Source organism: Chlamydotis macqueenii, chromosome 2, assembly GCF_036417535.1.
Source record: "Chlamydotis macqueenii isolate bChlMac1 chromosome 2, bChlMac1.mat, whole genome shotgun sequence".
Classification (NCBI taxonomy): Eukaryota; Metazoa; Chordata; class Aves; order Otidiformes; family Otididae; genus Chlamydotis; species Chlamydotis macqueenii.
The window spans coordinates 145,302,144-145,327,412 of NC_141557.1; the positions used below are offsets into that span (position 1 = coordinate 145,302,144).

General features: G+C 39.4%; 1 protein-coding gene across 3 annotated transcripts; it reads left to right on the forward strand.

Moving 5' to 3' along the window:
- The first annotated feature begins 2,494 nt into the window (after positions 1–2,494).
- On the forward strand, positions 2,495–23,758 carry EBAG9 (estrogen receptor binding site associated antigen 9). Of its 3 annotated transcripts, XM_086741179.1 has the most exons (8): positions 2,495–2,632; positions 8,991–9,166; positions 10,219–10,316; positions 14,117–14,195; positions 14,398–14,556; positions 16,665–16,772; positions 17,791–17,882; positions 23,221–23,758. In XM_086741179.1, exons 3-8 carry the CDS (start codon positions 10,234–10,236, stop codon positions 23,339–23,341), a joined length of 642 nt encoding a protein of 213 aa, XP_086597305.1. In that variant the 5' UTR covers positions 2,495–2,632; positions 8,991–9,166; positions 10,219–10,233; the 3' UTR covers positions 23,342–23,758. The 3 variants fall into 3 exon arrangements, with proteins under 3 accessions (XP_086597305.1, XP_086597304.1, XP_086597306.1); XM_086741178.1 differs by lacking the exon at positions 8,991–9,166 and having other exon boundaries at positions 2,496–2,632; XM_086741180.1 differs by lacking the exons at positions 2,495–2,632; positions 8,991–9,166 and having other exon boundaries at positions 14,071–14,195.
- Positions 23,759–25,269: the final 1,511 nt, after the last annotated feature.

Here is a 25,269-nt window from a genome sequence, read left to right on the forward strand (position 1 = left end):
CCTTCCCTGGCATAACTTGAGGCTGTTTTCTCTCGTCCTATCTCTTGTTACCTGGGAGAAGAGCTCCTTGTCCCTTTGAGACCTGTTTCTTGATGAAAGTTGGGGAAATGCAGTTACAGTGTCTGCCAGGACACGGGAAGAGGGAAATGAAGGAACTCTGCATGATAGCAGTGCCTTCCCACAAGAGCCATCCCCTAGCATCCACCTCCTCACTGCCTGAAGCAATGGTACAGGAAACAGCAGCCAGCAGGGTACTGCATCCACCCCTCCCCCAAGCAACGCCTGGGTCAATAACTTTCTCATCACTGCAGTGGATCTGGCAAATAATTCCTCCCTCCATGCACAAAACGTTTGTTTAGGACCTTCCTTACCAGGGAAGCTATTCAGCACACAGCAGAGGAGCACTTAATGTTGTCCTTTCCCTTGCAGTACTGAAAAGGTGGCTCCCACTCCTAACACTAACCGCTTGTCAAGCTCTCCTATTGAAGCTGTTCCTCTCTGAATGTAAAAGTTTAACATTTACTGGTGAAGGATGTGGGTGAAAATCGCTTTATAGTTCCAGAGAGTCGTTTAAAAGAGGTCACAGGAAGAAATGAATCCCAGATCTCCCCAACCCCCAGCGATACACCAAGATCCCGTGTCATTCTTTTTCTTTGGCCTAATGAGTCTTGATCTACTTATGTAAAGGAAAACATGGAGATGTGTCTGAAAGTGTTTTGAAACCCTGCAGCTACTAACCAGAAAATAGGAAATACAGAATAAGGCTGAACAAGGAACCAAACACATTCATCTTCAAAAGCAGGATCATTCAAATTACCAAGGAATTTGAAGAGGTGGAATGATTCCTCTAGGAAGTGGACTCTCTGCTTCAGTATTCTGGATGTATTTCCACAAGCATCTGGCTTTTATAGAACCTGTTCTGTGGTACCTCAATTTTCACAAGAACTGTAAAACAGCTGTGCTTCAATTAGACGGCAACTAAATGTTATTGCATTCAACACTGCAGCATCTAGCTTCTTTGACAGAATAAAATCTCATGCAGAGATGGAACAAAATTTCATTGCAGTTTCTGCAGTCTCATGCAAACTCTGCTTCAGTGAATCACGAAAATATTTCTTAACTTTAAAACTGATTTTTTTCATTCAAAAGAATGCTTTTACAGTTTATGGAATTAAGAAATTGCAAGAATGGACAGGGAACAATTTTAACATGTTTTCCTGGACTAAAGAATTTCAAAAATAAATGTAAACAGGACAGTGCCTTTTGGTAAAAATACTTAGAAAGATCAATGATGTAAATTAAGACTACTATTAAACATCAATCAAATGTCAGTCCCATATGACTGAAAAATGAGTATCTGACTTCCTAATCACTTTATCAAAACCTGAAAGACACTGTGACATGGTGAGCTGGATATTTATGGGGAGTTGGGCTTATTTCTCTACTTCCGTGATTAATGCTGTATCCTGGTGGCTGAAACAGATCAATCCCTGAAGTCTACCAGGGTCAGCTAAGTTAGGCAGAAGATATATAACCTAAAGTGATGCAAACTAGAGATTACTGAAATATTTTCTATGTGTTAGTTGTAAGGAAATGTAGAAATGCAGGTTAGCTCTACTGGCAGAACAGGAAGTTTTTAAGGGAAGATATTTAAGGAGAGCAGAAAGAACTGGGTGGCACGGTTTGGAGTTGATAGGACTTTCTATCAGCATCTTCTCAGAAGCTGACTAGGGTCAGTGAGAAAGGGTAAAGCCTCCCTTTACTTCATCTACTGAGCCCATTGAACATAACACAACTGGAGCCGTACGCAGAGCTCTGGAAAATCTTATGTTAGATTACTTAACACCTTCGTCCTTCCCTTTTCTGCACATCAGCAGTAAATGAACACACTGGACAGAGGCTGGCCAGCTGACATGCACAAGCACCTTCTGAAGCATCTAAGTGAACACGCCGAGATGCTGACAAGACCCGCTGCCAGCTGAGGCTACACTCTGCCAGAAGCCACTTTAGCCAACTTTTTTTTTGTTTTTAGTAGCTTCCAAAATTACAGCTCAGCATCTAGCCAACGCACAGGAATACCTTTACAACCACATCTGCAGCACCCTGGTAACGTTAAAGACCAACGCTTTTTTTTATCCTAGCTCCCCGAAGTGACAGAGCCCTGGCCCAAATCCTCCCGGGGCCAGGCGGCCGTTGCAGCGAGGCGAGGGGCCCGGCCCGGCCCGGCCCAGCCTTTGCCCGGTGCTGGCGGCGGGAGGGAAGGAGGGCGGCAGGGAGGGACGGAGGCTGGCAGGGCCTGGCCCGCCTGTGCTGGGTGCCGAGCGCCGTCCCCGCGAAGAGGCCAGGTCGGGGAGGCCACATCGGCCCGGCCGCCGCCTCCGCAGCCGTTGGCCCGCGGGCCCAGGGCGGGACCGGCGGGCGCCGGTTGGCGGCGCGAGGGGAAGAGGCGCGGCCGGAAGGGGCGGGCCCGTCTCCCGGGTGACAGGAGGCCGGGATGGCGGCGCGGGAGGCGGCGGCGCAACGGCGGGCGCCCGGCTTTGAATGAGGGGCGGCTGGCGAGGGCGGAGGCTGCGGGAGCGGCCGCCTCGGCCCCTGGCGCCCTGCGCCCGGAGAGCCCTCCCCCTCGGCGCAGGTGAGCGGGGGGAGGGGGCGCTTCCTTCGCGGCCGGGTGCCCGCTTCCGCCTCGGCGCGGCCAGGCGAGGGGCCTGGGCCCGGCGCCTTCCCGCCGCGGGGCCGGCCCTCGCGGTTCCCCCAAAGTAACGCCCCTGCCCCGTTCCCCTTTGCGCCCGCGACGCCCCGGCCTCGGGGCGGTGTGGCTGCCGCTGCACCCCACCGGCCCTCGCCCAGCGGCGGGCCTGCCCGGCCCTACCCGGGGAGCGAGAGGCCCGCGACCTCCCCGTGTCTCTGCTCGGCTGGTCCGCGCCCCTTCCAGGGCGGGGAGCGGGGGGAATCTGACGGGCTGGGAAACCCGTGAAGTGACTGGCGAATAGGCAAGGCGGCGTTTGGGGATTGCGGTGTTTGGCACTCAGTGGAAGAGGGGGTTGGGGGAGGGGCACGTCCTGTCAGAGCTAAGGGGCGGTTAAGCTTTTTTGGGTGTTTCTAGGGTCTCCGTGGTACCGCACTGCTTGGGGTTAAGTAGTCTGAAATATTTGTTTATTCAGTTAATGTGAAAGTTGCTTAGGACACCTTTATGGACTTCAGAATCTCTAACGGGTCACAGGAGACTTCATTGCTCCCATCTGGCCTGGGCGGTGCTTCTAGTAACACTCAAGCCTGGGCTGCGCAGTAGAATGGTGGGGCACTAATTCATGGTCTTGAATTCACAATGTAAGTGCCTCAGTTGCACATCTAATGAAAAACAGTATAGCTTAGTGCTTTATAGTCCTTCTGAGTACTTTGGAAACACAGACATGGCCTGTAGAGATTTCTTTAAGCCATCTTATGCAGTACGTCTTGAAGTGTATCTTGACTATAAATAGCTGGTGCTTGTTGAGACACCAGGTGTTGCAAGATGATTTTGTGGTAGTAACAATGAAGAAGTGTTAATTTGTCATCTCTGTCTTTTCGTGTAGATACAGATAGCTTAATCCAGGATGACTAATAAGGACTGGAACAGAACCAGAGTCTCTTTAACTCTGGTTCTGTGTCTGAGCAGTTCAGTGTTGCAAAATGAGTTTCATGAGTTAGTACATTATGTCAAAGACTTGTTGCAAATTTGAACAAAGTTGTAGTGTAGCATTACAGGATTGTATTACCCCAATCTTTATATTCTGCATGCTGGTTTTCGGAAGGCAGGAGCATATATAGATAAAGAATTGTCAAAGAATGACTGTGATTAGTCAGTGGACATAAATTTTCTATTTTAACTAACATTGCCTTGAAAAGTAGAACTTACTCTAATTCAGAACAGAAAGCTTCAAGAGATCACACTAACAAGATTGGAATTATATTCAGTTTCTTGGAGAGGACGGGGTAAGATGAGGTGGTATTACTATAGAAGTTTTATGGCTCTAGGGGTAGCATACTTGAAAAAAAGTTGAAACTCTGTATGTCATATAACAGTGTGTTGGGTATCCAGGAATAAGGTAGGAATTGCCAGTGTGCACCAATTTTTGCTGCCTTTAGTTAGAGAGACAAACATTCCTTCTTGAATTTTGGTGTCTTCTGCAACTCTTAGTAGTCTTGAAATCTCTTCCTGGATTTGAGCGCCTTGGATAACTTAGCTCAATCCCACAGATTATAGGCCAGGTAGTCTTTCCCAGCTACCTCACAACTGCCTGGTTAAGGTTCTTGCACTCCAAGTTGCAGCATTAGTGTTGAAATCACGGTACCTATTCCAAACGTCCCCCACATACCCACCTATAGTTAGATAGAGGAGATGTCTCCTAATCTTCCCTTTGAATTCTGCTCCTCTTTCTAATGCCATAGTAGCATGGCTTCAGGGTTCAGTCATGCTGCCATTCAGCCTATCAGTTTATCAAACTTAGTGGTGAAGACATTGACCTGGTAAGTTTTTGGTTTTGGTGTTTTTTTTGTTTTTTTTTTTTTCCTTCCTCCCTCAGTGTTCCCAATATTATGTTTCTATATAAAGTGATTAACAAAAAAACCCCAAACAAACAAAAAACAAACACAGAAAGCCAGGAAGAGAGGAGTGGAACCTCCTCATTATGCTACAGAATCATGGTTGCTGTCTTTGAAATGCAGGAGGTGCTAGTTTTGTCTTTCAGTACCTGACTGAATGCTGTTCCTGAACCGTTATGTTGCTTTTTTAAAAAAATACAGTGTCTTTGTGCATCTTGTAATGTACATGATTTGGAGGAGGGTTTGTGTGCTTGAAAATAAATGTGTTTTTCAGCTTTATCTACTGATCTTCATAAGATTCCATCACCTTCTAAACCTACTCGGGCATCTTCAGATTGATGTGGCCATGTTACTTTTGTAAAATTTCGTACAAAATGAACTTTCAAGAAATCCTGTCCTTGCCACTGAAACTGTGGACTAATTATATGATATTTGCTAGGCTTTTATCAGCTGTTCTAGTGAACGCATACTGGTTCAGTGGTGATTTTGTGGAGTTTTGGTGCTGACACGTGTAAGCACTCAAGGCCATGTTAGTCTTTTGTAAGGAAATGGACTTCTCGTTTTGCATTAGGAGGGTGAGGTTTTTTTTTGTGGCTACTCAAGTAAATATGTAGGTGATGGGGAACCTTTCAGTTTCAGACAATTTGTTTTCAGTCTTGATTTAGATGCCATCCTTTGACTCTTTAGCTAGCTGTAATATAAGTTAAAGTCACTGTTTCCAAGATGTCATCATGATACTCCAGAGTCACAGATGAGCTGATGTGAAAGAAAATGTAATCAATTCACAAAGCGCTGGTAATTCAAGGCAGAAACTCAATTTTTAAGGTGGCGATACCTAAAGAAAACTACACAGTACAAATTAGTCAGCACTGTAGAGGAACAGAGGAGAGCAGGATAGGTGCTCTATGAGTGTTTTGACATCTTTTTCACTGACAGTAGGAGATGAGTTCATTAGGAGAAAAATCTCTAAAGCAGTTTTAGTGCCACAAAGTGACTTTATTTTAGAATTGGCTCTATCTCCTGAAGGATTGTTTAAGTGGTGTTTGTATGTGCTGTTAGGTATGAAAGAGGAGATGCTTCTCAAGATGACAATGTGCTCATTGTACACTGATGGCCAGTGAGAATCTTGCTTGTTGCACGATAGTCAACTAACTCAGACAGACTATGTGTGCTGTGGGTGACTTGCTGGTTCGTGTCAGTGAAGTCAGAGGTGCCAGGAGTTCTAACTGCTGCAAGCTGAAAGCAATGTAAAAGTGTTTCAGTTCAATAAACTTCTGAACATTTGCTCCCTTCACTATATTTCCTTTATAGATCCATAAAGTGTTTTTGGGGATAAGCTGCCTCGTTCTTCTGACTCTGCTCTAATGTGTTTAACAAGTTGCTGCTGCCATGCTTTAATCCTTTCTGTGCTCATCTTCCATGTGAGCAACTGCTATGACTTTTTACCTATAGAAGGCAATGTGAGCTATGCAAGTTAAACTCCAGCTAAGTTTGGTGTCTGTTACAAAATTGTTGCATTGACTGCTAGAATTAAATTTATAAGGATTAATGTCCTGATTTATTTACTTATTTATGTCTATTGAAAGCTCAGTTGACAGGAAGTCTGATAGATGTAATACATTAGAAGCAGTCTCAATAAGGGGAGAAGGAAAGCTCTGTCCCATTTCACAAATGGGAAGCTGAGGCATGAGGTGTGATATTCACAAGGGTGTATCAGGCTGACAGACAATTCTATCAGATGTTCTGTATTCTAGGCCAGTGTTTCACCTTTGCCTCCGTCTGTTAAGAAATATTCTAGGATTCTTGTTGGAGCACTGCTGCTTTGTATTGTGTTTCTGTGCTGTCCTGTATCATAGTCGGCTGCTGATACAATTGTAGTTCCTTTTTGGGATTGTTTATCAAGGAAATGCTTAGGAGAAGAAAAGCAAGAAAGAAGGTTGTGGCCCTGCCATTGAGCATTACACTATTCAGTATTTGTTCCCCTTCATGAGATAAGGAAGATACATGGCTGTGCTTCTTTCCAGTATTCGAGAAGGATGGACAAGAAAAGAATGAACACCTTGTTTCACTTAACAAGGTTGATGATAAGGTATGAGGTGAATTAAGCTTGCAGTGAACTTGGGAAACATTAAAGATCCATGTACATCTGCATTCATACAACTGCTTTAGAAGATGAAATTATTTACCTTTGATAAAAGTAATTAATTAACTTTAAATAAGACGCCAAACACATACAACCCCAACTCCCCACCCTCCACCAAAGGCACCAAACAAAACTCAAAATCTTTAGCTTACGTTTAACTTTTCTTTTTGGGTAGTGCTGTCCTTAAAGCAACAATGCAGATGCGTCAAGTGCTGTTTCAGACACTGGGAGAATGCTTACTTGTCCTAATCTTGAGCCAATAATTGGTTCAAGATTCTATTTTAAACAGCTTTTAGCATATTCAGCAGCTTTTAGGAAGGTGTCCCTACTCACTGCAGGGGAGTTGGTCTAGATGGTTTTGGTTGGAAGGAACCTTTAAAGACTATTCTATGATGCTATGATATTGCTAAAATAAATGCATATATACGACTTCATATCTTAATTAGCAGTGCAAAGATTAGATACACTGATGGAAGTACTTTTTAAAAGTGGATGGTTGCTAATATTCCTATGACTAGCTGATAGCATATTGTAGCCAAAACTCTGGTTGTGCATCTGACAATGTGTAGTGTACAGAGCTTAACTTAATTGTGAAGGCTGCAGTCAAAGTTCAGAGAAGAGGCAGGCAAAACAGTCCTTACTGTCTTGAAGGGCCCAGCACTGCCAGAGTTGAAGTGAAATGCAACTCTTAACACAAATACGGTATGTGACTCTGTGTGTGTGTGTGTGTGTGTGTGTCTCTCATCAGAACTCTGAAATTTTTGTATAACACAGAAAGTGGAGAGGGACAAGTTACCTGATTGTTGTGGGGAATGATGATAGCTATTGAACTCTGACAAACCCGCATACTGGTGATACGGAAGTGTAGTCATTTATGTGTAGGAATGACTTGGGAAAAACGGATTAACTTCTGGTGGCTAACTCTTGTCAGCAGTGGACTTCACAAGCTTGCAAGCCAGAATTCTTGTGGATTCTGTTTTTTTTTTCAGTTGTTTAACTTTATATTGAAAAGGCAATGCAGTGTGCAATTTGATATGTAAAAAAGGTGGAGATGAGTTGAAAAACTTGAGTTATATACACATGTGTGTATACATACATATATATATAGATATATATATTTAACTGACACATTTGAATGTTGTTTTAGTTTTGCACTTAGGTAGTAAACTTCCCAGTCCTTTGAACTTAGGCACAAATAATGTCAAGCCTGCAGAGGTTTTTGAGTAAAGGTTGCTTCCAAAAGCAACCTTTTCAATCAACAGTTTGTTTTTTAATTTAAGATCTGTCTGGACTGTCCAGTGTGGCAGTTAGGTAGGCTGAACAGTAGGGAAAATGTCTTTACTCTTCCTAATGTTGAGTATTTTTCTGCTCCTTCCTTCCTGCCCCCCAAGCCAGTAAAAGAGTGAATTCTGATAGAGAAGAGTGGAGTGAGCTCCTGAACCAGCTTTCTTTAAGGAAAGGTGTGCCTTTATTCTCTTTTTAGCAGGTCAGCTGCTCTTCATGCCTCAGATACCAAGTAGATGGCTTCTAGCTGCTGCTTTGAAAAGTAACAATTCACTTCACCAATTCAGTGTTAGTTGGCAATAATTTCTACCTTGAGTAGAGAACTGTCATTCTAGTTGCTATCCACTGTTTTTTTTTCTCATTAACTTCCACTGTTTCTGAATCCTTCAAATTCTTGACTGATGCATTCTCCTGTCACTCAGATATTTTGAAAATTGCTTATTGCAGAAGGTAAGGAAGTACTTGAGCACAATACGAAATGATAGTCCTGTCTTTAAAACTAAATGCATTGCATAGTGTCTGCTGTTCTTGCTTCTTTGTGGGAAGTTTGACTGTTTCCTATTCCTGTTAGATGAAAAGCTCATTTAATAGCCACTCTTGTAGAAGGTCCTCTACATTTTTAAGTCTCCCATGAAATGAGATGAAGACAGCGCTAGTGCTGAAGTAGAGGTGAAATGTGTCCTGTGAGGCTTTTCTCCTGAGCTACATCTTGCTAGTGCTGTCTGTAATTTGGTGGTTACTTACTGACTTAAGCCTTCTATTTTACAGTAAAAGGGCCTATATGTTAAATAGCCACCCTGTATGATTTTTCAGTAGCTGGAATTCCTTATCGAGACTGTATGTGAAGCAATATTTCCAGTACTATATTACTACAGTGTTTAATACTAGTTACATTATCTAGTAAATAAGCACCAATAAAAAATAAATCTAAGCTCCATGAAGCTCACAAATCCCATTGTGTACTTTTTAATAAAATCCTCAGGGCAATTTTGGAGCAGCCTACCTAATGATCCACCTTCCTGACTCTTCCTAACTTAAAGCCTGGAGTATAAAAAGTGATTTAAATGCCATAGCATATTTGAAATCAAGCTGTCCTTCCATGGAATACTCATGGCCTGAGGAAAATGTCACAGGGCTGCCTTCTCTTCTCACCGGGAGGTATGTTAAACTTGCAACAGAAAATGTTGTTACGAGTGTAGATGTATGTCATAGAAAAGCTGTTTATGAAGCCTAACCTCTTCTTTACTCTGAAATGTTCACCTGCAGAAGAGAGAAAAGGAATCCGTGAATTACAGCAGATTATTGTGACTCATCTATTTGAGGGGATCTGTTGGAATAATGTGTATACTGAGTATAAATTCTCTAGGTTATCAAATTGACACTGAAAAATAGCTGCCAACATAAGTGGCTTCAGCCAAAGATCAATTTTTTTCTTGGCTGGATTTGCTAGCATGATCCAGTCTGGCATAGGAGTATTGATAGACCTAGACGTTAATTTGTGCTGTAGTGCACACAGGATGAACAGAGTTTCTTTGCTGTTGATTTTTTTTTTTTCCAGTGACAGTGGTTCTAAACTAAACAAAGTTTGTTCTCATCCTACATTTCCATCAAAATGGAAACTAAATTTAAACAGCCAAGTTTGCGTTTTGACTTAACGACTGAATTTATAATTTGTATATGTAAGACTTGCTCAAGCAAGTGTGAGTTTCTTACTGATGATTGTTTGTTCTCCTTGCACTGCTAGTGTCCAGTGCCATTATTAGTGTCTGAAACGGATCAGCTGTACAGTCACTGCAATTGGTTGCCTGCACTTCCCCTTTAAAAGTATCTTTAACTGTGACTTTAACTGTGGTTATGTGTTGTTTCTTTAAAGGCTATATACATTAGATACTTGTATTATTTACATCAGTGAAATGTCCTGATCATAGGCAAGTAGTGTCTTTGCTCTCTTCCTCTCTTTTCTTGCGTTAATACAGTTTCACAGAAAGCTCCTTGCTTATGAACAACTAAGGAAAACTACTGTGATGTAAAGATGTAAAGACATTCAAGGCCAGGTTGGGTGGGCCTCTGAGCAGCCTGATCTAGTTGAAGGTGTCCCTGCTCCTTGCAGGGGGGTTGGATTAGATGACCTGTAAAGGTCCCTTCCAACCCAATCTATTCTTTGATTCTGTGTGTATAATCCTCTACATCTAACTTTTCTTCTTTTGCAGGAAGGGTTTCTCACCATGGCCATAACACAGTTTCGACTCTTTAAAATCTGTACTTGCCTGGCAGCAGTGCTTTCTTTCATTAAAAAGTTAATATGCAGGTAAACATGTCTCATTTAATTTGGTTACTTTTTCTTGTGCTTCTTTCCTTCTTCCACACCCACCCACCACTTTTCCCAGTTCTGATTTTACTAATTGCAAAACACTCAAGGCAGATAAAAACAAAGTCAAATTCATTCTTTAATCTGCATATTCCTTCAGAGTTCAAAAGTCTATGTTGTGCACTTGTGAGTTATTTTGTGGTATGATAGCTCTAATTAGGTGTGTTTTCTAAATAGCTATGACAGGATTTTTAAAATTGCCTTTTAAAACTATCCTGTATCAAACTTGAAGAAAAATTATTCTCCACATTTTCTAGAAGTACTTGGCAAGTGATACTTTAAGAAGTTCAGTTAATGGCAGCATCCACCCAGTTATCAGTGAGGTGGCTTTCATTATAAATGTAAGTGATTCTCATCCTGCTTTGTCAAGAAACAGTTGCCTGAGACATCAGGTTGTTCTGCCCATTGAAGATTCTTTCAGAAGTTTGGAGGACAGTGATTAAAGTTCAAGGGAACCACATTGTTTTTTTTAATGAACATGACTTATTTTTGCTTACTCTTATAAGTCATACTTAATGGTCTTTTGAGTTGTACACCCATGAACTCAGCAGTGCAGTACCTAGAAGCATTCAAAAACCCCTCAAGTTATGGTTATATAATAGTAGAGTTCAATAGTACAGTAGCAGAATACCTGAGGTAGATCTTCTCAGCCCTGTGCGGTCATCTCAACTGCCTGTTGCTTCTTGTGCCCTTGCAGAATGTTAGTTTACATAAATAGCAGTCTCGAGAAATGTATTCTCCTGTTGTGTATGATGACTACTACTTTGCCAGTGAGGTGAAAGCGTATGCAGAATATGTGGGAGACAAAAAGTAACTGTTTGTTTCTTGTTCACCTTTACTTATTCCAAGAGGAAGCTCTCAACTGGTTGGTAAATTCACTACAGATCCTAATGAAGCTTTAAAAAGATACATTTTAAACCTGCATACAACTATATAGATGTCTACCTTAGTTCTGTTGTTTGAATTCCAAATTAAATTGAGAATACTTGCTGTTCAAGTTCTAAAAGAAGTCAAAACACTGAGTTGATGGTAGCTTCTAGATTGTGTGGACCCTTCATCTCTTGAAGTGTTAAGATAGCTTTTATAAGCAGATAATTGTTTAGTAGATGTAATTAAAGTATTTTCCTCTATTTTTCAACTTTGAATTAACTAAATCCTTGAACAGCTGAGGAACTGCTTCAGAGTAAAAAGTAGGACTTTTCTTCTGTGAATAACAATTAGTTAAAAGAGTGAAATTTCAAAATCTTTTACATATGCAAGTCAGTGGATCAGATTAGTTGAGTCCATTTTTCTGTTTAATGTCAGCTGCAAAGCATAGGTTGATAAATTTTGTTTCCCTGCAATGCACCCCTGCACAGCAAATGTGATTTAAATAAAGGTGTGCTTTAATTTGGCGGACATGAGCTAGTATTTATTTAGATTATATAGTTCATATTAGTTTTTAATTTAAACAAGTACCTGAAGAGACTGTGCATCTTTCTAGTCAATCTAAAGCTTACATGTTGTACTAGTCATCTCTTTAGTTAAAACTTTTTTCGATAAACAACAGCTTGCCTGAATTCACTGTTTCCAGGAAGTAAAAGGTATAAGTATAAAAAGAGATGAAACTTCATTCTGTTTAAAATCTCTAGTTATCTTCTTCAGCTGAGAAGTCTGGTTGCTGCTAATTAGTACGGATAAACAAATCCAAGAATTTTTGAGACATTTGGCATTCAGAGCAGTGATCCTACAGGCATCTTGTTCCCTTTGTAGAAAAGGAAGTGGAGATATATAGCCTTCCTCAGTGCTGCCCTGTGTAGCACATTCTTTCCCATGTTGTATGACAGAAGCTGTTTCCTCCCACCTTCACCCTTGTCAGTATAATCATTTTGGATACGTGAACGTTTGTTATAAACCACTTGCTGGAGTCTTCTAGATCATATAAATAGGGAAATATATATAGTTAAAGAAGTGATGGCTTAGAATATTATTAAAGATATATATGTTGTACAGGTCTGAAGGAGGATGTTTCCAAGCTTGGGTTGCCTTTAGACATCAACTAAATCTAGTCAGCCAGAACCAGGAATCATAGAATGGTTAGGGTTGGAAGGGACCTTCAAAGGTCATCTAGTCCAACCCCCCTGCAAGGAGCAGGGACATCCCCAACTAGATCAGGTTGCTCAGAGCCTCATCCAACCTGGCCTTGAACGTTTCCAGGGATGGGGCATCCACCACCTCTCTGGGCAACCTGTTCCAGTGTTCTACCACCGTCAGTGTAAAAAATTTTTTCTTAATATCCAATCTAAATCTACCTCCCTCTATTTTAAAACCATTACCCCTTGTCCCATCACAACAGGCCCTACTGAACAGTCTCTCCCCATCATTCTTGTAGGCCCCCTTGAGGTACTGGAAGACGGCTATAAGGTGTCCCCAGAACCTTCTCTTCTCCAGGCTGAACAGCCCCAACTCTCTCAGCCTGTCCTCATAAGAGAGGTGCTCCAGCCCTCTGATCATCTTTGTGGCCCTCCTCTGGACCCTCTCCAACTGGTCCATGTCCTTCTCATGTTGGGGGACATTATGTCCTTAATGTGTTTGAGGGAACAGGCTTTTCACCTTCCTTTACCCCTAAACTATTTTGCTTTTCATCTTAAATGAACAGTTTCTAAAGAGGCTAGAGTTAATTATATAAAGCTTGAAAATTTGATGATAGCACTTGATCTTTCCTAAGGGAGAATCTATTGGGCTTAAAGTAGGAAAAATGTATCTAGTCATTCACCAGCATGCAGCAGAGGTGGTGTTACAAGCTATTCAGCTATTCTGAATTGATGATCGAATATTCTGTGATAGTAAAACTAATGGATACGAACTCCAAATTATTGTTTCCCAGTTGTATTCTGATCAGTAGTAATAAACAAAGCTTAACTTTTCCGACCTGCATAAGGTCGATTACATGACTGTCTTGCTATAGGAGCTTACACTCATTGGAGAAAACATGAGTGTGAGCCTAAATTCCATTTTCTTGTGTTGTAAAGTTTTAAAATATAGTGACTGTCAGCAAAGACTGTTTTAATTATTATTATTATATTTGAATGCTATCATTAAGTAAATATCTAGGTGGTTTATTTGCAATGCATTAGTGTTTGTCTTCAAGTAAAATTATTTGATATAGTTGCTGAAATGCTTTCATTGAAACAGTATTCTTTAATAGAAGCACGTATTAAACAGAAGCTATTGACTTGCATAATCTTGCACTACCTCGGTTTAGACTTTGAAGGAAAAAGTGCTTTAGAGGGGCTTTTTGAGCAGCTCAGAAGGTGATTTGTAAGACACAGCTTGACATCTAAAACAAGTAGAAAAAAATTTCAGCTTACATTAGAAATCTTTGAACAAGTGTACATCAGTTGATAGTGTTTGCCTCATAAGCACTGACAGTCTAAAAATTGTAACTGACTGTATGCAAATAACTGAGTTAATTTGTCCATTTTCCTGTTTCTTAGAGTTGCTTTTCCTCTATTTCCACAGCAATATGAAAAGTAAATTAAACTCTGAAATTCTTGTGAACACGGCTTTAAATTAATGATGAAACTCCTTTGTTTAGCGGACTTTTACTGGCAGTAGTTAATATTAAGGTAGTTCAAGCACTTAATGTTTTAGCCACGACTATTTTCAGTAGTGCTGTTCTCAGACTTGCTTTTTGTTTTTTTTTTAAACTTAGTGCTCATGTTTTCAGAGCTTGGAGGAATCCTACATTTTTCTTTCAGGTCTGGAAGAGGGCGAAAGTTAAGTGGAGACCAAATAACTTTGCCAACCACAGTGGATTACTCATCTGTTCCTAAACAGGTAATTGCTTAAGTGGTAGGTGACTTAATCATTTAAGAGAATCATTATACCAGTCCTACAACAGGCGTGGTCTATATCTTAGCACATATAATAATATTATATCTTTCTATATATTATCAAGCATATATATATCTTATCAAGATAAAAGACAACAAGTGTTTACTTGCAGATAATATTAACTTGTCCACATATTTCTATTCAGCCAGAAGTAGAAGACTGGTCTTCATGGGATGAGGATGCACCTACTAGTGTGAAGATTGAAGGTGGCAATGGTAATGTGGCTGCTCAGCAAAATCCTTTGGAACAAATGGAACCTGATTATTTCAAAGATATGACACCAACTATAAGAAAAACTCAAAAAGTAGGTATTGCACTTTCAACTATACTTAGGGAGGATTTTCCTTGCTTTTAATAGACTAGAAGTAAATTGGCAACTTACAGAAGGTGCTACTGGTAAAATTAAGCTGTCCTATTGAAATGAGAATGTGAGGAAAATGAGTGCTGATGTCTAGTCTAAAATGTCCAATTAAAAATACTGACTCCTTGAGATCTTATAAAACCGGTTGCTAGTTTATGTTTACATCTTAGTCTTAATGTTATTGGTAACTTATGAAGAATTTCATTGTCTGGAGGCTCTGGGAAGTACAATGTGAGGAGCCTCAAGTCACTTTAGTCCTGAAAATGGAAGCACTGTGCTAAGATACCTGTGCCTCATACCTTTCCATTATTTAAACAGAGATATTCCATGTCCTGTTTTACTGAAGTTCAAGGTAGCAGCACTGCTGTTTCAGAAAACAATGGTTGCTTGTTTCATAAGCTTATATTGAGGAGACTGGAATTAGGGAGCTGATATTTCGAAATAGCTTACTCTTCAAATATCCATTTTTATTGTGAATGCAAGACAGAAGGGCATATCCATAAGAGCATTAACACCATAGATCAATGCTGATTAAACTTTTGGTAACTGCAAGTGCTGTTTCTATGTGGAAATCTTCCAGCTGGGTATTTAGAGGGCTGTGAGTCAATTGGAAAACCTTGCTCACAGCAAAGGCAGTCAAGAGCTGGAATAGGTTACCAGAGAGATTGTGCAGGCTCCATCTCTGGAAGTTTTCAAGACCCAAGTGGATAAGCCCCGAGTATGTTTATCAGCCTCAGAGCTGACTGTGCTTTGAGGAGGAGGTTGGGTTGCAGACCTCCAGAGGCCCCTTCCAACCTGAATCTTCCTGTGGTCCTATGAACTGGAGGTGATACTGGGGTCAGTTTTCAGTGCATTCAGGATCGGCAGTATTCTGTGGACTAATCTCTTCTAAGGATTTTGATCTCCCAAAATCTGGGGGGCAGAGGAGGACTGGGGGAGATGTATATTTCTCTTTTGTATCTGATGACATTTTTCACCTAATAGATTGAGCTTCAGATACAGAACAAAATTTGAGAAGAGTCCATGCTGTTTGAATACTGTATACTGGGTTTAGTTTAAACGATCTCTAGGGATGATTGCAGGCATCATAAAGAACATTCCTGCTAACTTGGCCTTGTTACCACCCTTATATAGGAGTTTGTATTTGTATTTCCACTGAATCTGGGCTCAATGTGAACCTCAAGATCTGAAGTGGAATCTACTCATATTACCATTCGTATTTACAATATCTGGAAGTGTAACTTCAGTCAAATAACAGAGTGTCGTTGCTAAATGAGATGGTCTAGTCCTGTTTCCTTTCATGCATTGGTACTAGCATTTATATAGTCAGTGGAACTGTGAATCTACCTCTTTTGGAAGCAGCAGAGATTTAAAGTAGACTAAGTGAAATAAGTGACTACGTTCATATCTTGAGGTGAAAGCAGGTCAGGGATACATGATCTTAGTGACCATGTAAACTTTGCTAATAAACCTTTTAGGAGAAGCATTAGGGCATTTTTTTTTTTTTTTTCAGTCAAATCAGTACAGAGCTTTTACCAGTTGATGTGATAGTGAATTACATTTCAACTATTGAAACTTAAATTGTCTGCACGGATATGCTGTTGAAGTAGCCAAGAGAGCTTATGTTCCAAAGCAGTATAGCTGTGCAGACAGCACTGTCCTCAAGAGTAGAGTATCTTACCATGACCAATCATGGAAGCAGGATTTCTGCAAGGAGTATGTCAAGTAACTGGTAGCTTATATGAGTACTGGGAGATGTGGCTATTTGTTCTGTAATTCTTTATGCCCTTTCTCTGTCTTGATACAGTCATACGTTTCTATGTGACTTAGGCAGCTAGTGAGGGGAGGAGGGAGTTCTTGTCGTTGGCATTTAGCTTCTCTCACTTTTCTGTTTGTTTGGCTGAACAGCTTCCAGAACCTAAGCAGGTTTGAGACATAGGGCAGTGTTGCTTAGCTGTACGTTCACAGGCACAGAGTTCTATGATCACCAAAGAATCTGTGCTATGCTTTGATTTACCTCTTTTTTTGTTCCTTTTTTTGAATGTTTTCAGATAGTTATTAAAAAACGAGAGCCTTTAAATTTTGGGATTCCAGAGGGAAACACAGGATTCTCTAGCAGATTAGCAGCTACACAAGATATTCCTTTTATTCACCAGTCTGTAAGTATGCTCTAAGTATTGATCTTGTATTTGGCAGTTAACTGACTGTTCTGTACCAGAAGGAATAGTCGCCTAAGGTCTGCATTCTGGGGAGCAAGAGGAATAGTTGTGGAATAATGTAAACTTTTAGAATGGGGTGTTCGGTTTAAAACAATGAAGTAATTAATCTAATTTTAACTAATTTGTTCTACTGAAAAACTTAACAGATTAGTGATAAAAAGGTAAGAAGCTTCCAAAAACTTGTGTATTTGCAAATCTTCTAAAGCAACGGATTATACATTTTTGATTTCTACACAGTAAGTTCCTAACAAAAGAGTCGAAGGCTTTTTTTTTTTTCTTGAAAACCTGTGAATTACCTTTGCTTTATTATCTTGGACCCACTTTTAACTTTCTGTTTCACCCTTCCTTTCTGTAGAGATTGTATTCTAACAGCATCCTAATTTTTGCTCTTTAGCCTTTGAAAAAATAGTCTAGTTACCTAACAGCCTGGCTGTTTAGAGGGAGATGCTCTCTCTTCCGCTTTGCCACCTTTAACAGTGCTTCTGCTTGGATTACCATAGCGCACAAAAGGGTGTAGGCAGAAAGCTGTACAGAATGGTCATACTGCTTCCTTAGAGTGTCCATAATGAGAATAAGTCAGGAAAGGACTTCTAGTGAATAAAAGCATTGCTCAAGTAATATTGGGTAAACAAACATGTGGATGTACATGTTAGTTTGTCCATTCAACTTCCGTAAATCTTATATGCTATCTACTCATCTGCTCGACCTATATTCTTCTTTCTAAAAATGCACTCTAGTACTTCCTTCCTTCCTTTGTTACTCAATAGAATAAAAAAAAAACCCTTGAACAATTAACTGGAAAAAGTCCGTATTAGAGCAGGGGAAAATGCATAGACAATAAGCTGGGAAGTACTGTCGTATCTCAAATATTTCTGGAAGTCGGAAGCATCAAGGTTAAAAATACAAATGTTTTATCTAATTTTTCCATGTGCTTAGAGCTTCTCTTCTTTTGTTTCAGCCTGAACTAGGAGACTTGGATACTTGGCAAGAAAATACTAATGCCTGGGAAGAAGAGGAAGATGCTGCCTGGCAGGCAGAAGAAGTTCTAAGGTAACCGAAAATAAAATGTAAAAGAATCAAATACCAGCTTGTTTGTTGTAACACCTTTCTGAAAAGTGCTAAGATAAACAATTCTTAAGACAAATTATTTTTATGCATCTGATCTTTGTGACTGGTACTTGGCAGAATACATTTTGGATCTAATCAATTTAGTAAATGAGATGGCAGGGGAAATCTAAGAATCATTGGAACAACACACTAACCTTCCCATAAAACCAAGCAATTTATTATACACAAATAACATGTTTCAACTTAAGTAAAATACCTCTAAATGTCCTTGTAAAAGGATCATAACCATATCCTGTAAAGTAAAAATAGTTTAGCATAGAAGGTGAAGTGGTAAGTATGTTCTTTGAATCCCTATAGGAGCTATGCATTTCTAACTAACTTGACTAAACTAGCTGAAAAGGCTTGAGTGTAAAATCAGTGTCTTGCACAAAGTTAGCATGAGTACTTCATCTGTTCTATTTATGTTGGTTTTTTTTCCCCTCTTAAGAACACACAGAAGGAGTATGAAGGGTAAAGAGATGCAGATTGAGTTTAAGTTAATCACCCACAATGGTTTGAATTGACAGTGACTTTTATTAACTGTTTTGTTTCAAGGTTTTATCAAACTTTGTTTGATGCATCTTCAGATAACCTGCCTCAGATGGCTTCAGCTTCCTAAACTGTTCTCATTCTACTCACAAAAACCAATAACATGGCTTCAGTGGGACAATAGTGATAATATGAAAGGACATGATATATTAAAAAAATCATTCTAGAACTGTGAATCTTTAAAGGAAAAAAAAAGATGTTTGGTGGGGGTTTTTTTTGTTTTTTTTTGTTTTTTTTGTTTTTTTTTTTTTTTTAAAGATTCTGGCGAACTATTTATTGTAACATTTGGGAAAATTTACTTTTTTTCAGTCAGTAGAATAAGACAAGAGGGAAGTCACCAGCACACTTTTGATGCATTAATGATAGATAATAGATTCAACCAATTCTAATTTTGTCAGTCTTGCTCTGCAGCACCTTAACATGTGAGAATAGAGTTGTACAGCAAATATTTTTGTAAGCTTAATCAGATACCTCTGTGTGTATATTCTGGTCAATATCTTAGTGTTTTGGTGGGGTGTGGTTTGTTTTGGTTTGGTCGGGTTTTTTTGGTTGTTGTTTTGTTTTTTTTTGTTTTGTTTTGTTTTTCAACTTCAGTACTAAAAGTGTTTCAGGCCTTGTCTTTCACTAACATATTACAGAAGTAAAAGCTTTGTGATATGAATGATGTGCCTTTGCGCTGTTTTTGTTCCAAGGATAATACATTTTCCCATAAAGAATATCGGAAGACTCAGTAAGATCTTTAATCTCTAAAGTGCAATCTACTGAGACTTGATCTATGATGCACCAGACAAAGAAAATGAAAAACAATGAAAAATACTGCTTTTTTTTCTTTTTTTTCTTTTTTTTTTTTTTTAACTGAGAAATGAAACGACTATTTTTGCTAACTGCAGAGGCCACATTGTACTTAACCCCTACCACACTCCATTACAGATGTTTTTAGAACTATGAAAAGAAGTACTCAAACTTTCCGAAGCAGGGACTTGTCCTATACAAATTAGTTACTACAAATAATCTGGTGTGTGCATATGTCATCTTATTTCTGGAGCATAAAATTTGTGTGGTGAATATTCCCAGGATGGTCCAAGGTATATTGTCTGCCAGCTGTCAGATTCATGCTCTCGAATACTTAGTAAGAAAAACCTCTGACTTAGGGATAGCAGTGAGGTTTTCCCACAAAATCAACTTATCAAAATTTCATCTTATGTTATCGCTGTCTTAAACATTTCAGCCTGATATCTTTACTATTGAAAGGCTTCAGGTGAGGTGGTTAATTTTCATAGAATTCCTGCCTGGCCTCACTAAAAATTATCAGACTTTACTTGTTTTAGAAGGGATGTGTATGTGTCCAAATATTTCTAGTAGAAAGAACATGATCAGAACTGTAACTGTCTGTATTACATGCTGCTTGGCCAGCTTTGAATGACCACTTCAGATCATTGTGTAAGCTGTATCCCAGCTGTATGAAGTAAAACCTTTGTTTTATTCATGACACATCAAATTACAATGTTTTTCTGTAATTGAGGAAAATGCTGGCTGATGTTTTTAGCAAGACTGATGGGAAGTATCTTCTGAGTTTACAGTTTCTCATGCAGTAGACATCTGTGATATAATTAACATCTAACATAAAACTTAAGTATAGTACCTGACAGGCCTGGCTCTGTTTCACCAGACTATAGTAAGGAAGCGGTCTGGAATTTCTTCCTAATGCTAAAAGACTGTGTTGTGGTTTACAAAATGATCTGAAGATTTCAGTTGGAAAACAAAGTCCCTCTAAGCCTCCAGAGTGTTCATGCTGACTGTAGTCCAGCAGTGCTTATTGAGAATGAAATTGAGTGTGCAGAAAGGATCTCCTTAGCTAGCTGTGTCTGAGTATCTGTTGGTGCTCAGTATTCAGAAGTGTCAGACTGGAGTAATTTTTGTGTAGCAATGGAGTACAGATCAATCATGCAAAAATTGGCTGTGGCCTGCTAAATAGCAGAGAAAACTATATCCTGTGGCCTCTCTGGTGACTTAGTGCGTGTGTGTAAGAGTCAAATAAGCACATATAATAAGCCAGATGCTTCCTAGAATCAAAGCATGCTGAGAGAGTGCTGAGGAGTAGGCTACTAGTGCCTGAAAACTTCCTGTTGTCTGTTTTTTTTTTTTGTTGTTGTTTTTGTTTTGTTTGTTTGTTTTCCCCACTCCCCAGCAGGTTCTGGGCTGGGATGCACTGAAATTTTCCAGTCAGTAATTAATCAGTGTAGTGGATGATGAACTGGACTTTCAGTTAATTGAAGTTAGTTAGAACTTGGTCTCTTCTGTAAATTGTAGATGCCTATCTGCATCTTCAGACTTTGATACCAATGAAATTTTTTTTCCCAGAGGGAACAGTTAAGCTAAATGCTGGTGCATTTTTGATTGTGTTGAAGTAAAAGACCAAATGGTATGAACTCGTTCTTATTACAGTTTTTCAGTATGTATACAGTAAATAAAAACATACTGGTATAAGAATGTCTGCTAGCAGTGTTCTGTTTATAATTAGTATTCTGCTAAGCAATGAGAGAGGTTTAGGTTTTTTTTGGACATAACTTGCAAAACAAAGTTGACATCAGGAATGAATACTTTCCTGGTTTAAATGGCTTAAATCATTCCATCTGAACTCTGCTGAACTCCTTGCTTTGCAACCCAGAAAAAGTGAGTCAGATATGGTTGCAGTTCGTCATAAGCTCCTTTATTGAGCAATGAAACCTTTCTGAGCCTGAAAGGTATAACTTTATGTTGAAAACATGCAAGAAGTTTGGAATAGAGGTCAATGTTTTGAATAATGACCAAGTGAAAGAGTACTGGAAAGGTAATCACTTTGTGGTAAGCTACTTGTTTATATTTTTTTGGTGACTTCAGTTCCTCTTTTTGAGATGATGTGAAGGTCTCCTCTTGTTTGGGTATAGCTGAAGTCCGATAAAATTACTCAGCCAGTAGAGGGCATGGGAACCGTTCCTCTGCACAGAGGAGTTCTGTGCAGTTTATGGAGGGGAAAAGAAACATGATCTGCTCTGACATTCCTTACTTCAGAATTGCAAATGAACAGCAGCATTGCTTAAATCTTCATGTGGCTTTTTAGAACTCTGCTGTTTCTACATGCTGGCTGGTGTACATATAGCTTCTTCCCTTCTGCATCACTTCAGAGATGTGAGGAATATAAGAAAATCTGCTACTGTAAAGTGGCAAATATTATTACTCTGCATGTGCTGGACTGATAGCACTGCCAACTATCTGGCCTTCTGGTGGAATATAGAAGAGCGGGTTATGCTCTCAAAAAAAAAAAGTTTGGGCTTCCATTTAACTTGGGAGGTAGAGCCTGATGTGAATGACTAATTTAATTCTTCCATGACAGACAGCAGAGCAGCTTAATAGAGTATAGGAAAACTTCTAGCCATTAATAATCAATCAAGGGAAACCATGAAGGTATTAAATAATGCAGTCCCTCTGCTGTGCAATGGAAAGATAATGTGTAGTCTTTGTACTTAAAATATTTGTAAGTTTTGTGTGCCCAGTTCATCCACAGTTGGAATCTACCAGAGAAGGTTGCTTCAGGTGCTGATTGTCTTTAATTCTGTATGTTTTTACACACTTAAGCGGATGTGTACAGGTAATTTAGATACATTGGAAGTCAACTCTGTGCTGCCTTGTCAATTGGAATTCTTTATTCTCTTTCAATAAGCAATTCTTTATTCTTACTGAATCTGTATTAAATTTCACCTTTTCAAGTTAATGAAGCTTCATTTTTACTTGTAAAGACCTGTTGCAAGCAACTTAGAAAATGTTTCACATCTAATAAACTGAATCCAAAGCAGGAGTGACCTCTTTATGCCATTCTTACTACTTAGGCAATACAGGAGAGAGCTGCAATGTGCCACTTGGAGTATGGATCCTGTTTGCCCCTGTGCCACTCAGTGATTGTGTTCTAGCTGAAGTGGGGAAAGAACACGAGTGGATTTTTGTGTTGATTTTTTTCCTTCACTCTAGTCAACTGTGTATTTGTTGAAATCGTAGACAGATCCTTCGAGCTAGCAGATAGCGCTATCTGGGGTTTTATAACAGTGGTAAGAAATAATGCTAAAAAGGTACACAACTGAAGACTTCTAAATTATTTTTTTATTTATTTCCTTAAAGGCTATTGTTTATATTTGTACTGAACAATACAGTACAACACAGACCCTGAATATATGAAACAGAATATTTAGAAGTGATCTCAGCTGATCATGAGGAAAATGTTTGTAGTACTTGCCTTACAAAGAGGTTATCTACTGATGCCTCTGCTGAGGGGAATGGGGCAACACAAGTCAGTGTTCCAGACAAGCTGAACTGTTTTGATCTGAATTTGAAAAGAGAAGTAATCTTGCTACTCAGAGCATTAGATAGTTTGTTTTTTTTCCTTCTTTTTTTTTTTCCATTCTAAATAGCTCTAGGCCTTGTAACTGTTGTACACTCTCACTGATTCAATTACTCTGAATCTTTGAGAATTCAGTTGCTTTTAAATTGTAAAGTAATTGAACAAATATTACTGCCTAAGACTAGATTAATCTGAGAAAAGAGGACTTCACAATAAAAGAATAACTCTTCTGAGCCTAACTACAGTAGACTGAAGCTCTGTTTTTATTAGTTATAATAACCTGTTTATTGACAGGAACCTACGGTATGACTGTGCTGAAACTTGGTTTCCTGTTATTTAACAATTCATGTTTAATTACAGACAACAGAAGATAGCAGAAAGGGAAAAACGAGCAGCAGAACAACAACGAAAGAAAATGGAGAAAGAGGCCCAAAGGCTAATGAAAAAGGAACAAAACAAAATTGGTGTAAAACTGTCCTAACAGAAACCAGCCATCAATGGCAGTGCCAGTGAAAAAGAGAATTTCAGCTCTGCAACATACATGTTGGTATTGATTTAAGTATTTCTCGGACTTCAACACACTGCTTGGTTTCGGTGCATTCTTCAGGTCATCTTGGAAAAGCCAGGATTCTCCCAAAATACCTTGAGCTACTAGTAGGTGGTTCTTAAAGGAGGAAAAAACCCACAGAAAATCATGCCTTGATTGAATGATGTTTCCTGCAATAGTTCTATTCCAGCACCTTCTTTGCAGCAAAAGTGATTGAGCAAGGATGTTGATTGAAAGACACTCTTAATGAACAGCTCGAGCCTAGAGAAAAGAATGTAAATATTCAGTGGTGGGAAATCTACTGTATTGTCTGTGCTTACCTGAAACATGTAATTAAACAGTTTTAAAGAACCCTTTGCTTCCTGCCTGATAAAGAATGGTTACTTTTGCCCTGTCATAAAAGTTTTTATAAATACTTCCGTTTTTCATGGAAGATAATATTGACCTGTGCAGAAAAAAAATGACTTGTTATGGATGACCTGCAACTCTAAATGTACTCCTGGTAGAGCATGCTATGGTAGAGCACAAGCTGCAGCTGAACACTAAAGTGGATTTCTTGTCACTTTGTCACTTGCAGCTTCCTGTGCTACCATGCCCATTTACATGTGACACTGCAATGGCTACCAGCAGTGGCACCACTACACAACAGTGGTGCACGCTGCCCCATTCTTATGAAGGCTGATGTTGTGAATGTAGGGGAGTGTATTGGTAAATTTGTATTTCTAGCAGAAATTCTTTTACATCCTACAGTTAGGAAAACAAAATCCTCACACCTTATACTCATTGCAGAGGTAGCATAAATGAAAAAAAATTGTGTCCTCCTGTTAATAAAGCTAGTGTGAAAATTTTCAGTTCAGTTAACAGCACTTCTCAAATCCCATTTTTGTATGCTTACTGCATGTATTTACAGTGGAATGCCTCTGGGAAAAGTGGGTAAGGTAAATACGCAGTAGAAGGCAACGGTGCTTTAACAAAGAAGAAAAGTTAATGTCTGCTGGTGGGTGTGAGGAGAGGACTCTATGTAGTTCTTACATCCAGCTCAGAGCTTCAGTGAATACCTTCTCCATCTTCTGCTGTGTGGATGCTATTATCCCTGAATTCATGGGTTGTATGGATTTCTTATCTTGTGACAGATGAGTGAAGACAGCAAATTCTGTGCCAGAGACTTGTCCCTGTGCGTGCAGGGAAGAGTGAAGTTTTAAAAGAGTGGGGAAGGGTGGGGGGCTATCTGCCTGGATCATCTCTGCCTAGAAAAATAGAATTTTTAATTAAGTTGTAAGTAGATTCTGACACAAGTTTTACTTAAAAGGTAAGTAATTGAGAGAGCAAGACAGTAAGAATTACTTTTAATGGCCTTAGTCACGGAGGAAGGTTTAAAAATGTTTAATGTGCTTGTCATATTGCTTAAAATCTTGCACAAGTCAACTGATTTGACAGCAATTTTCAGATAAGGAAGAAGTCCTTGAGGAATGTTTAATTTTGAAATACATTTTAGAAGGCAACAACATGCACTTCTGTGCATATTTTCTGCCCAAGTGTTCTTGCTGGAGTAGAATGGATGACTACAGTCTGTGCAGGCTGAACAGTGGTATGGCAAGCAAATCTGCTCCGGGTACACACCTCTGAAGTATCTGACGGTGGATGTGAGATACAGAGAAAGTCTGTGACTAAGCTTTAATAACAGTCCGTGTCCTAACCGCACTGATGAAGTGAGGTACAAGTCGTAATTCTTTCACTATTGCTGACACAAGGCAGGGAATAATATCTACTGCCTATTTAAGATAAAACTTGTTGGAAGCTATGTCTCATCTTAAAAAAAAAAATAGTTTAGTGCTTACTATTGCTATTTCTGAGACAATGTA